The sequence below is a fragment of the Rattus norvegicus genome, chromosome 8 (genome assembly GCF_036323735.1).
Source record: "Rattus norvegicus strain BN/NHsdMcwi chromosome 8, GRCr8, whole genome shotgun sequence".
In the NCBI taxonomy this organism is placed as follows: domain Eukaryota; kingdom Metazoa; phylum Chordata; class Mammalia; order Rodentia; family Muridae; genus Rattus; species Rattus norvegicus.
Window position 1 is genome coordinate 64,459,714 of NC_086026.1, and position 13,038 is coordinate 64,472,751.

The following is a 13,038-nucleotide window of genomic DNA, read 5'->3' on the forward strand; positions in this document are numbered from 1 at the left end:
CTACCTACCCACCTACCTACTACCTTCCTACCCACCTACCTACCCACCTACCTACCTACCCACCTACCTACCTACCCACCTACCTACCCACCTACCTACCTACCTACTACCTTCCTACCTACCTACCTACCTATCTACCCACTTACCTACCCACCTACCTACCTACCCACCTACCTACCTAGTATCTTCCTTCCTTCCTACCTACCTACCTACCCACCCACCCACCCACCCACCTACCTACCTACCTATTACCTACCTTCCATCCTTCCTTTCTTTCTCTCTCTTTCTTTCTTTTCTTTCATTCATTTGCTTGTTTTTGAAGACAGGGTTTCTTTGTGTGTAGCCCTGGCTCTTCTGGAACTCATATAGACCAAGCTGGCTTAGAACTCAACTGGAATCCATTTGCCCCTGCTTCCTGAGTGCTGGGACTAAAGGCCTGAGCAGTCACCAATGGGCCAGAACAACATTTCTTAACAGTATATGTGAACCTATGGTTTTATCTTAATGTGTCAATAAAATGGTTATGTAGTATAGTCTAAAAACTTTTTAATGATAAAATAGATAGTTGCTCATGCAAAGTTCCTAAAGTAAATAACATCACAAAAACTTGAAAAGATAATTTGTAATTTTGAATACCTAGAAATAAGGCATTGAGGTGTTCTTCAATGCTTTCTTCCTGGCATCTATTTATATAGAGGATTTGATGTTAAATTTTAATAATTTTTTTAAAGATTTATTTATTTATTTAATGTATATGAGTGCACTGTCACTGTCTTCAGACACACCAGAAGAGGGCATTACAGATGGTTGTGAGACACCATGTGGTTGCTGGGATTTGAACTCAGGACCTCTGGAAGAGCAGTCTGTTCTCTTAACCACTGAGCCATCTCTCCAGCCCATAATTTTTTAAAAATTTACTTGTTTTTCATTTTAAAAGAAAATTAAAAGGGTGCAGAACAGTAATTTTTTTCTTTCCTTTTAGGTAATTGAAATTTACCTGCACACTGTGCAGACTTTCTTCTCCTGAGAACTGTGTATCAAATAGAGTAGGACAGAGAAGTTTAAGTTCTCTATTGTTTTGAAATTCTAGTGCCACCCGTATTTGTTTTGTTTCTTTTCTTTTTTTTTTTTTTTGGTGATGTGTATTTCTCTTGGCAAGAAGCAGCAACATCCATCATACCTAAGATGCTAAGTCAGGCTGCTGCGAACTTTTGTATATTGACTCTATTCACCCACTGCTTAAATGTGGAGCTCTCCTGCAACTGTGTTATATAAATAATAACACATACCTACTAAGATGGCCGTGATGACATAGCGTATAGAATCTTTTGAGACCATCATCCTCTGTGCTGGCTTTTTGTTCATGGTTGACAGAAGTGACTTTATGTGGTTGGTACAGTAGAAGGTCAGAGTTGTTAGAGAAAGGACTGAAGGAGCTGAAGGAGCAACCCCATAAGAACAACAACAGTATCAACCAACCAGAGCTCCCAGAGCTCTCAGGGGCTAAACAACCAACCGAAAAGTACACAGGGATGAACCCATGGCTCCACCTGCCCATGTAGCAGAGGATGGCCTTGCTGGGCATCAATGGGAGGAGAGACCTTGGTCCTGTCATGGCTCAATGCCCCAGTGTAGGAGAATGTCAGGGCGGGGAGGTGGGAGGAAGGGAGGGTTGGGTAAGGGAGTGCTCTCATAGAAGCAGGGGAAAGGGGGTGGGATAGGGGGTTTATGGACAGGAAACTGGGAAAGGGGATAACATTTAAAATGTAAATAAAAATATATCTAATAAAAGAAAAAATAGGGGGTTGGGGATTTAGCTCAGCGGTAGAGCGCTTGCCTAGCGAGCGCAAGGCCCTGGGTTCGGTCCCCAGCTCCGGAAAGAAAAAAAAAAAAAAAAGAAAAAAAAAAAAGAAAAAATATTGTGAGCTAAGAAAGTGGAAACTTTCTTACGATGTAGTAGAATTCCTGAATTCTGAACTCTTCAGGGAATAATCTAATCATTAACTTAAAAAAAAATACTATAAAAGTCTGCCATGGTGATTCATGCCTAAAGTTTGAGCAGTTGGGGTAGCCTGGGCTATGTAGTGAGACCCTGCCTCAAAAACACTAAACCCCTAAACAATCAAAAAAGAAAAAAAAAAAGAAAAGAAAAGAAAGGAAGCTGGACGGTGAGATGGCTCAGTGGGTAAACACATTTGGCACCAAGCCAGAAAGAAGACCTGCACTCAGTCACAGTAGAAGAACCAATTTCCAAGGTCATCCTGACCTTCACAATCATATAATGGTGCATGTCTCTCCCTTGTTCCCCCACATGCACACACATAAAATGAATGTAACCGAAAAGGAAGATAGAGAGCTGGGCAGATGGCTCAGCTTGTAAGAACAGTTGCTATGCTTATGGAGAGTCTGGCAGCCAGCTCACAAATGCCTCTAGCTCCTACTCTAGAGGGGTCTGAGGCCCTGTAATACTGCTTGAGTTCAGGGATAGTGATTCCCCCTGAAGTCCTTTTATTGTTGAGGATAGTTTTAGCTATCCTGGGTATTTTGTTATTCCAGATGAATTTGCAAATTGTTCTGTCTAACTCTTTGAGGAATTGGATTGGTATTTTGATGGTGATTGCATTGAATCTGTAGATCGCTTTTGGTAAAATGGCCATTTTTACTATATTAATCCTGCCAATCCATGAGCATGGTAGATCTTTCCATCTTCTGAGGTCTTCTTCAATTTCCTTCTTCAGTGTCTTGAAGTTCTTATTGTACAGATCTTTTACTTGCTTGGTTAAAGTCACACCGAGGTACTTTATATTATTTGGGTCTATTATGAAGGGTGTCGTTTCTCTAATTTCTTTCTCGGCTTGTTTCTCTTTTGTGTAGAGGAAGGCTACTGATTTATTTGAGTTAATTTTATACCCAGCCACTTTGCTGAAGTTGTTTATCAGCTTTAGTAGTTCTCTGGTGGAACTTTTGAGATCACTTAAATATACTATCATATCATCTGCAAATAGTGATATTTTGACTTCTTTTCCGATCTGTATCCCCTTGACCTCCTTTTGTTGTCTGATTGCTCTGGCTAGAACTTCAAGAACTATATTGAATAAGTAGGGAGAGAGTGGGCAGCCTTGTCTAGTCCCTGATTTTAGTGGGATTGCTTCAAGTTTCTCTCCATTTAGTTTAATGTTAGCAACTGGTTTGCTGTATATGGCTTTTACTATGTTTAGGTATGGGCCTTGAATTCCTATTCTTTCCAGGACTTTTATCATGAAGGGGTGTTGAATTTTGTCAAATGCTTTCTCAGCATCTAATGAAATGATCATGTGGTTTTTATCTTTCAGTTTGTTTATATAATGGATCACGTTGATGGTTTTCCGTATATTAAACCATCCCTGCATGCCTAGGATGAAGCCTACTTGATCATGGTGGATGATTGTTTTGATGTGCTCTTGGATTCAGTTTGCCAGAATTTTATTGAGTATTTTTGCGTCGATATTCATAAGGGAAATTGGTCTGAAGTTCTCTTTCTTTGTTGGGTCTTTGTGTGGTTTAGGTATAAGAGTAATTGTGGCTTCATAGAAGGAATTCGGTAGTGCTCCATCTGTTTCAATTTTGTGGAATAGTTTGGATAATATTGGTATGAGGTCTTCTATGAAGGTTTGATAGAATTCTGCACTAAACCCGTCTGGACCTGGGCTCTTTTTGGTTGGGAGACCTTTAATGACTGCTTCTATTGCCTTAGGAGTTATGGGGTTGTTTAACTGGTTTATCTGTTCCTGATTTAACTTCGGTACCTGGTATCTGTCTAGGAAATTGTCCATTTCCTGCAGATTTTCAAGTTTTGTTGAATATAGGCTTTTATAGTAAGATTTGATGATTTTTTGAATTTCCTCTGAATCTGTAGTTATGTCTCCCTTTTCATTTCTGATTTTGTTAATTTGGACACACTCTCTGTGTCCTCTCGTTAGTCTGGCAAAGGGTTTATCTATTTTGTTGATTTTCTCAAAGAACCAACTTTTGGTTCTGTTGATTCTTTCTATGGTCCTTTTTGTTTCTACTTGGTTGATTTCAGCTCTGAGTTTGATTATTTCCTGCCTTCTACTCCTCCTGGGTGTATTTGCTTCTTTTTGTTCTAGAGCTTTTAGGTGTGCTGTCAAGCTGCTGACATATGCTCTTTCCTGTTTCTTTCTGCAGGCACTCAGCGCTATGAGTTTTCCTCTTAGCATAGCTTTCATTGTGTCCCATAAGTTTGGGTATGTTGTACCTTCATTTTCATTAAATTCTAAAAAGTCTTTAATTTCTTTATTTCTTCCTTGACCAGGTTATCATTGAGTAGAGCATTGTTCAATTTCCACGTATATGTGGGCATTCTTCCCTTATTATTATTGAAGACCAGTTTTAGGCCGTGGTGGTCTGATAGCACGCATGGGATTATTTCTATCTTTCTGTACCTTTTGAGGCCTGTTTTTGACCAATTATATGGTCAATTTTGGAGAAAGTACCATGAGGAGCTGAGAAGAAGTTATATCCTTTTGCTTTAGGATAGAATGTTCTATAAATATCTGTTAAGTCCATTTGGCTCATGACTTCTCTTAGTCTGTCTACATCTCTGTTTAATTTCTGTTTCCATGATCTGTCCATTGATGAGAGTGGGGTGTTGAAATCTCCTACTATTATTGTGTGAGGTGCAATGTGTGTTTTGAGCTTTAGTAAGGTTTCTTTTACGTATGTAGGTGCCCTTGTATTTGGGGCATAGATACTTAGGATTGAGAGTTCATCTTGGTGGATTTTTCCTTTGATGAATATGAAGTGTCCTTCCTTATCTTTTTTGATGACTTTTAGTTGAAAATTGATTTTATTTGATATTAGAATGGCTACTCCAGCTTGCTTCTTCCGACCATTTGCTTGGAAAGTTGTTTTCCAGCCTTTCACTCTGAGGTAGTGTCTGTCTTTCACTCTGAGGTGTGTTTCCTGTAGGAAGCAGAATGCAGGGTCCTCGTTGCGTATCCAGTTTGTTAATCTATGTCTTTTTATTGGGGAGTTGAGGCCATTGATGTTGAGAGATATTAAGGAATAGTGATTATTGCTTCCTGTTATATTCATATTTGGGTATGAGGTTATGTTTGTGTGCTTTTCTTCTCTTTGTTTTGTTCCCAAGACGATTCGTTTCTTCCTTCTTCTAGGGTATAGCTTGCCTCCTTATGTTGGGCTTTACCATTTATTATCCTTTGTAGTGCTGGATTTGTAGAAAGATATTGTGTAAATTTGCTTTTGTCATGGAATATCTTGGTTTCTCCATCTATGTTAATTGAGAGTTTTGCAGGATACAGTAACCTGGGCTGGCATTTGTGTTCTCTTAGGGTCTGTATGACATCTGTCCAGGATCTTCTGGCTTTCATAGTTTCTGGCGAAAAGTCTGGGGTAATTCTGATAGGTCTGCCTTTATATGTTACTTGACCTTTTTCCCTTACTGCTTTTAATATTCTTTCTTTATTTTGTGCATTTGGTGTTTTGACTATTATGTGACGGGAGGTGTTTCTTTTCTGGTCCAATCTATTTGGAGTTCTGTAGGCTTCTTGTATGCCTATGGGTATCTCTTTTTTTAGGTAAGGGAAGTTTTCTTCTATGATTTTGTTGAAGATATTTACTGGTCCTTTGAGCTGGGAGTCTTCACTCTCTTCTATACCTATTATCCTTAGGTTTGATCTTCTCATTGAGTCCTGGATTTCCTGTATGTTTTGGACCAGTAGCTTTTTCCGCTTTACATTATCTTTGACAGTTGAGTCAATGATTTCTATGGAATCTTCTGCTCCTGAGATTCTCTCTTCCATCTCTTGTATTCTGTTGGTGAAGCTCGTATCTACAGCTCCTTGTCTCTTCTTTTGGCTTTCTATATCCAGGGTTGTTTTCATGTGTTCTTTCTTGATTGCTTCTATTTCCATTTTTAATTCCTTCAACTGTTTGATTGTGTTTTCCTGGAATTCTTTCAGGGATTTTTGTGACTCCTCTCTATGGGCTTCTACTTGTTTCTTTATGTTTTCCTGGAATTCTTTCAGGGATTTTTGCGATTCCTCTCTGTAGGCTTCTACTTGTTCTCTAAGGGAGTTCTTCCCGTCTTTCTTGAAGTCCTCCAGCATCATGATCAAATATGATTTTGAAACTAGATCTTGCTTTTCTGGTGTGTTTGGATATTCCGTGTTTGCTTTGGTGGGAGAATTGGGCTCCGATGATGCCATGTAGTCTTGGTTTCTGTTGCTTGGGTTCCTGCGCTTGCCTCTCGCCATCAGATTATCTCTAGTGTTACTTTGTTCTGCTATTTCTGACAGTGGCTACACTGTCCTATAAGCCTGTGTGTCAGGAGTGCTGTAGACCTGTTTTCCTGTTTTCTTTCAGCCAGTTATGGGGACAGAATGTTCTGCTTTCGGGCGTGTAGTTTTTCCTCTCTACAGGTCTTCAGCTGTTCCTGTGGGCATGTGTCTTGAGTTCACCAGGCAGGTCACTTGCAGCAGAAAAGTTGGTCTTACCTGTGGTTCCGAGGCTCAAGTTTGCTCGTGGGGTGCTGCCTACGAGCTCTCCACGGTGGCAGCAGCCAGGAAGATCTGAGCCGCCCTTTCCGGGAGCTTCCGTGCACCAGGCTCCAGATGGCGTTTGGTGTTTTCCTCTGGCGTCAGAGATGCGTGCAGAGTGCAGTCTCTTCTGGTTTCCCAGGCGTGTCTGCCTCTCTAAAGGTTTAGCTCTCCCTCCCTCGGGATTTGGGTGCAGAGAACTGTTTATCCGGTCGGTCCCTTCAGGTTCTGGTGGTGTCTCAGACGCAGCGGATCTGCTGCTCCTGGGCCCTCCTCTACGGGGACCCAGAGGCCGTATACAGTTTCCTCTTGGGCCAGGGATGTGAGCAGGGGTGGGCAGTGTTGGTAGTCTCTTCCGCTCTGCAGCCTCAGGAGTGCCCACCTGACCAGGCGGTGAGGTCTCTCTCCCACGGGGTTTGGGAGCAGAGAACTGCTGCGGGCAGGGATCCGCTGGTTTGGGACTCCCCCCCACCCCCCCAAATACCGGAAGTGCCCGGTCCTAGAGGAATTTTGCCTCTGTGTGTCCTGAATTCACCAGGCAGGTCAGCCAAGCGATATTCTAATTATATTGTTAGTTGTTGGTTCAAAGTAATTGGATGTGCTTGCCTTTTAAAAAGCTGAATTAACTGATAGGTATGCTAGAAATCTGAGTTCTTCTCAGTAGACATGATTGAGGCCAGGTTGTAATGGGGCTGAGACCTTGGTAGCTCTGTCCAGGCAAGAGCCTGTAGAGAGAGGAAAGGACATTCTTGCTCTCAGCCCCATCCCTACTCCCTGACAATGTTTAGCCAGAAGGAGTGAGAACAAGCCATGGAGTTAGAAGGTGAGGCAGACTGTTTCCTGTTCAATTACTAGGAAATGAAGTCTATAGCGTTAGCTTGAGGATTAACCCATCCTTTCAGAGTATGGGCCTGTCTGTAGAAGGTAGTCCCAGCACTGGTGGAAGGCTAAGGCAGGACGTTTGCACATTTGAGGCCATCTGGGCTACATGGCGAGTCTATACTGAGCTGGGCTGTATACAGACTTGCATGTTACAGAGGGACCTTCGGTCAATGGTAGGGAAGCCTGGAAACACAGCCTTGGGGCAGTGCTGACCTTGTCTCTGCAACCAGAATAGGAGCCTTCTGTTGCTGCCGCTTACTGCAGAACCCTTCATGACGGTCATAAGCCCAGGAGTGAGTTTTTCATCGTTTCCAGTGTGCGGGGGTAACTAAGCCCCTGTATCCATAAGTGAGTTGTGGTGCCAAATACAGAAGCGTGATTGTCCACAGGGCCTGTTCTGATCCCATTCTCAGCTCTCACCTCAGCTCTCACCAGAAGTGGACTCATACTCTAGAGAAAGGTGTTTCTAATTGAGGCTTGTAGACTTCCCAAAGATTAAAATCAAACAAATGGGGATTCAGTTAAAGAACACAACTAGGCCACCCAGGCACAGAATTCACATGAATGTTACATACATGTCCCCACGGACTGGTTCTTGAAATATCAGATCACAGGATAGGGGTAAGGGCTGTGGTTGTAGCTGAGTAGTAGGGTGCCTACTTAGTGCTGTTCAACCCCAGCACCTCAGACACAAACAACAAACTGGAAACTGCAGTTATTTGAAATGAATAAAGTAGTTGTATGAAATGTCAAAGGAAGAAAATAGCTAGGGAAATGGTCATATGCTTTTAACCCCAGCGCTCAGAGAAGGTGGAGGCAAGAGGATCACAAGTTCAAGGTAATGTTTGGCTACATAGTGGGTTCAAGGCCACAGTGGCCTAAATGAGACCCTATCTCAAAAAGCCAAAGGAAAAAAAAACATTTAAAAAACGGAACCTTGAAACTGATTAATTAATAAGACCGGGAGTGGAGTTGAGGGGTCTGAACATCTTAATAGAACATACAGAATAGCTTAAATTGAAGAGAAAACCCCTAATAAAAGCACAGGGAAAACCAGATCAATGTACCAACAAAGAAAGGGCTGCACACGTTGTCTGCTGGCTAAACCAGCTGAGCTCTGTTCAGGCGTGAGATGGCCTTGAGTCTTTCTCAGACATACATAAGAAACTAAAGTTCACAGCAGATTGTTTTATAAAGCAAGGCAGATAACATAACAACAGTGCTACCTTCCAAAACTATATAATTCAATATAATTAAGTTAGAAAATAATAATGAAGATGAATTAGATTATATGTCAACTTCGAAATTTAAGTGCATTTCTAAGTTATAGTAAAAAGAACATGTAAAATTAAAAAATAATTTTGAACTGTAATGGCAATAGTAAAATTCTTGAAAAAAAAGTTTAAAGTTGTTGGAGTGAAGACAACCCATAATACTGAAAACTAAAAGGAAGACAGACCGTATCCCAGCTAAGTAAAACTTACAGTAAGTTAATGTTCCAGAAATATACAATGTGCTGTGGACATTCAGACTTATATAGCCCGTTGGTCAAGTAGGAATTAGAAGATAAAATTCTGCAGTGTCTGAGATGGTAGCGACAATGCTCTCAGACACTGAGGGGGCTCAGCAACCGTAGGAGAAGAAAGGACCCATGACCCCTGGGACTGAAAGAGAGTCTGGAGGCCGGGAAGGGACAAGGGTAGGGACCGTGAGGGAGAGGAGAGTCCACTATGCACACCTTGTTAAAGAATGTTGAGAGCTAGTTCTTTGTATGCTAAAGTACAAAATAAAACCAGTAACAATAGATCAGAATCCAACTCACTGTTAGAGGTGAGTCAGAAGGAGAAATAGCCAAGATGTGAGAAGAAGTCTGCAGTCCTAACCTGGAGGCCAGTCATCAGCTGTGGCGACTGTCCACACTGAGGGGCTCTGCTTAGGAGAGTGGGCTCAGTGTTTCCTGATCTCAGCGCATGCCATATGGATTTTGTTAGGTTTAGTCTATTTCTCCTTTATTTTTCTTTTTATGGAAAATAAATTAGTGTGTATTGATGTTTTGCCTGCATTTCTTATTTGTCTGTGGACTGCATACATGTTTGCTGCCCTTAGAGGCCAGGCAAGAGTATCAGATTCGTGGAACTGCAATTGTTACCCACTGTGTGGGTGCTAGGAATCGAGGCTTGGTGCTCTAGAAGAGCAGTCAGTGCTTTTTAACCACAGAACCATCTCTCCAGCCCATGGAAGTATTTTCAAATCATCTTTGAGATAATTACCTTAGATTGTCATAGATGACTTATGGCAGGGCATGAGATTACTCTATAGAAAATAGGGGGAGTTGGGGATTTGTCTCAGTAGTAGAGCGTTTGCCTAGCAAGCGCAAGGCCCTGGGTTCGGTCCCCAGCTCCGGGGGGTGGAGGGGGGGAGAAAATAGGGTCTGGTACAGCTGCTCTGTTCACAGAAATAAAGATAATAGCTCACAAATGCATGGAAACCGGCCCGGCTGGACTGTGTAGTAGACCAGCAAGCAGGTTGAAACTACAAGGAGGATGTGGCTTTACACAGAGCTGAAGGCTCCTGGGAAACGCCTCGGAAGTGCTTGCAGATGCATGGACGGCCTTGCAGCCCATGTCAAGCACCTGAGCAACTAGTGAATGTAGCTAACTACAGGAGAGAGAAGCAGGGACAGGCGGGGACTGGTTGTTGGGAGACTGTCTCTACATTGTGTTTCCTGTGCACTTGATTTGTTATACAACAAGTGGTGTGTTGCTGTAGGTGGGGTGACCTGTTTTGGAGAACGTGTCTGGTATTTGAAGTTAAGATGTAGCCCATTTGAACTTTTAAGACAAAATTCAGTCTGAACTTGGCTTCTTAGAGAACATTCCTTATTTTAGCCAAAAAGAGGTGTCTGGGTGGCAATCATGTCTGTTCTTAGTATTTATAAATATCAAAAATTTACACGTATTTACATGCACAGTGCCTAAAGCTTAGCTTTTTTTTCTGAAAACATTATCTCATAGACTGTCCTTTTGGATTAAGTTAGAAGGAAGAGTTGGGGCTTTACTCATCCAAATGTGTTTCCTTCGCCTTGATCAGACAGTGTGGAGAGACACACTAGGACTGTAAACCCTCCTGCTTGACCAGTGGTAGGAAAACTTTAAAACAACAACCCTGAAGCTTGTGGGGTTTTACTGAGTACAGTTGTGGTATTGTTAGTCTTGTAAAGTGATAGCAGGTATGGAAGTAACACAGTTTGCCTGAGAATGAAAATGTTCTTTTAAGCACAGTAGTTACGCATCCAGAAATGTACTATGCTTTTCATCTGTCTGCAGCTTTGACTTAAATGTGTATTTCTTTTTCAGAATCAGTATAATCTAGCACGAGCCCAGCAATCCTATAATTCCATTGTACAGATACATGAGAAAAATGGTATGTTTAATTCACTAAGTACTTATTAATATTTATGAAGTTATATATAACATGTTGATGTTTTCTTTGTTCTTTTTTGTGTTTTTGTCCTAATTTTTTTTATCAAATACTGTTAATTACAGTGAGGGGAAAACATTTTCTATATTCATAATCTTGGAACAAATCTTAACACTGCTTCTATCAAAAGCTGATGCCCTGAATTCCTTGACTTGAGCACCTTTGAGTCACTGCCAAGAATTTAGGTTAATAGATAAATTCCTTTGCTCACTTGAAATATACTCTGTAAGTAAAGAAATTGTGTTAGCAACTCTATATAGAGCTCTCACTGTAGCAGAGCTAATGTAACCTGATCAGGACCATCTGCTTCTGAAACATCTTCAGATTCCTACTCGGTTCATTTCCTACCACAGGGTCAAACCTAGAACCCTACCAGGCAAAATCACACACTGTGTGTGTGCATCATCTGCCTTGCACTGGTTCTTGACTTTCTCTTCCTTTTTTTTCTTTTTTCTTTTTGTTTGTTTTACTTTTTAAGACAAGATCTCACTGAGTGTCCCAGGCTGGCTTTGAGATCACTCTGTAGTTCAGGCAAGGCCTGAACTTGGAGTCCTTGTGGTTCAGTCTTCCGAGTAGCTGGGATCATAGGCCTGCCTCACCTAAGACCTATTTGCCAAGTGTCATTTATGTCACTCCCTAGAAATATGGCTTTGAAGGAGTCCTCAGATTTCTTTAGAAGAGAAATTTGTTTCTGTGTGTATGTGTTTGCCACTGCACATGTGGGTGCTGAGAGTCAGACTCAGGTTGTCTGGCTTGGTGGCGAGTACCTTTACCCACTGAGCCGTTTGCCAGCCTCTGGTTTCTTTCATCCCTAGTTTGTTCACCTGAAGTTGGGAAAGTGTCTCTTAGAAAACGTAAAGAAAAAGAATAGTGCCTATGCAGAGCACTTTGTAACTAAGTGCCCTGAATAAGGAATTCATTGTAGTAGTGGAAGGGAAACTAATACTCTTTCATACAGAGTAGAAGGGTAGGTACCTTAGGATAAGTACTGTAGTAAATGGTCTTGACTCTGCTATACATGTGTTAGTTGGGCTGGGAAATTACCATGCATGAGGCCCTAAGTTTGTTCTCAGAATGCACATGAAAAGCCAAGTGTGGCAGTGGATGTTTCTGATCCCATCTGTGGGGAGGCAGAGAAGGAAAGAGTCTTGGGTTTGCTGGCCAGCCAGACTGAATCATTGAACTCCAGGTTGAGAATCTGTCTCAAAACAACAACAATAAAAAAAAGTGATTTGAGGAAGACCCAGGATGTTGATCTCTGTGTACACACTTACATAGGTGTGTTAGTTTGTAAGTTTGGATTTGCGTCTTGCATTCTATTTTAATGACAAAGCCAACTTGTCACTTTTTCCATGATTCCTTTTAGTAATAGTATTCAAAACCAAATCTTGAAACTTCAAAGGAAGGTCTTAAAATATGAGGTCAAGCCCAGGCTTTTGTAGCAGTCATTTCTGGAAAATACATCAGATGAGGTTGTTCCAATGTCTGCTATACTGGGCATAACTGAGCATCCACTTGCCTTTCTGTGAGAGCTTACACTTGTGTGGAGCCTGAGCCAACAGTTACGTTTCCCCCTTTTTATTTCTTAAACCCTACAATTGGTGTTCACAAGATGCTTATAGAAAATATATTTGGGAGAGACAGAGAAAGAGCCTTGCATTGATGGAGGAGCAGTGGATTCATAATCAGAAGAGAGCAAGTCTAATTTCAAAGTTTTTTTTATCTTTGTACTTGTTTTAAATTGAGAAAATTGTGTACTTATCATGAGTAACTTGATGTTTAGTCATACATTGAGGTTACTAACTATGTGATGGACCACCTCACATAGCTGGAATTTTAATGTGATGAGAGCACTTTCCCTACCAATGTTTTTGTTTGTTTGTTTTAAATTCTGATCACCAGGACTTTGTTTGGGGGATATTTTGAGTGAGGTTTGCTGTTAAATACAAAACTGAGATGGAAGGTTAGCATGGGGATGTTAGTCCATACTGAGACTGTCAGCCAGGAGTCCATTCATACAGAGATGCTGACATCCAGGTATGCTTTAGTCATAAGCAGTAACCAAGTCAGATAGCAGAATGCTGGGTTAGTCACTAAACTGCAAGTTAAATTTCTACTG

General features: G+C 41.4%; 1 protein-coding gene across 5 annotated transcripts in view; it reads left to right on the forward strand.

Moving 5' to 3' along the window:
* Ube2q2 (ubiquitin conjugating enzyme E2 Q2) overlaps window positions 1-13,038 on the forward strand; it is a 59,924-nt gene that overhangs the window by 45,212 nt on the left and 1,674 nt on the right. For all 5 annotated transcript variants that reach the window (XM_039082376.2, XM_039082378.2, XM_039082379.2 and 2 more), the window contains one exon: window positions 10,796-10,862. In XM_039082376.2, coding sequence (XP_038938304.2) covers window positions 10,796-10,862 — 67 coding nt within the window. The remainder of the gene's footprint in view (window positions 1-10,795; window positions 10,863-13,038) is intronic.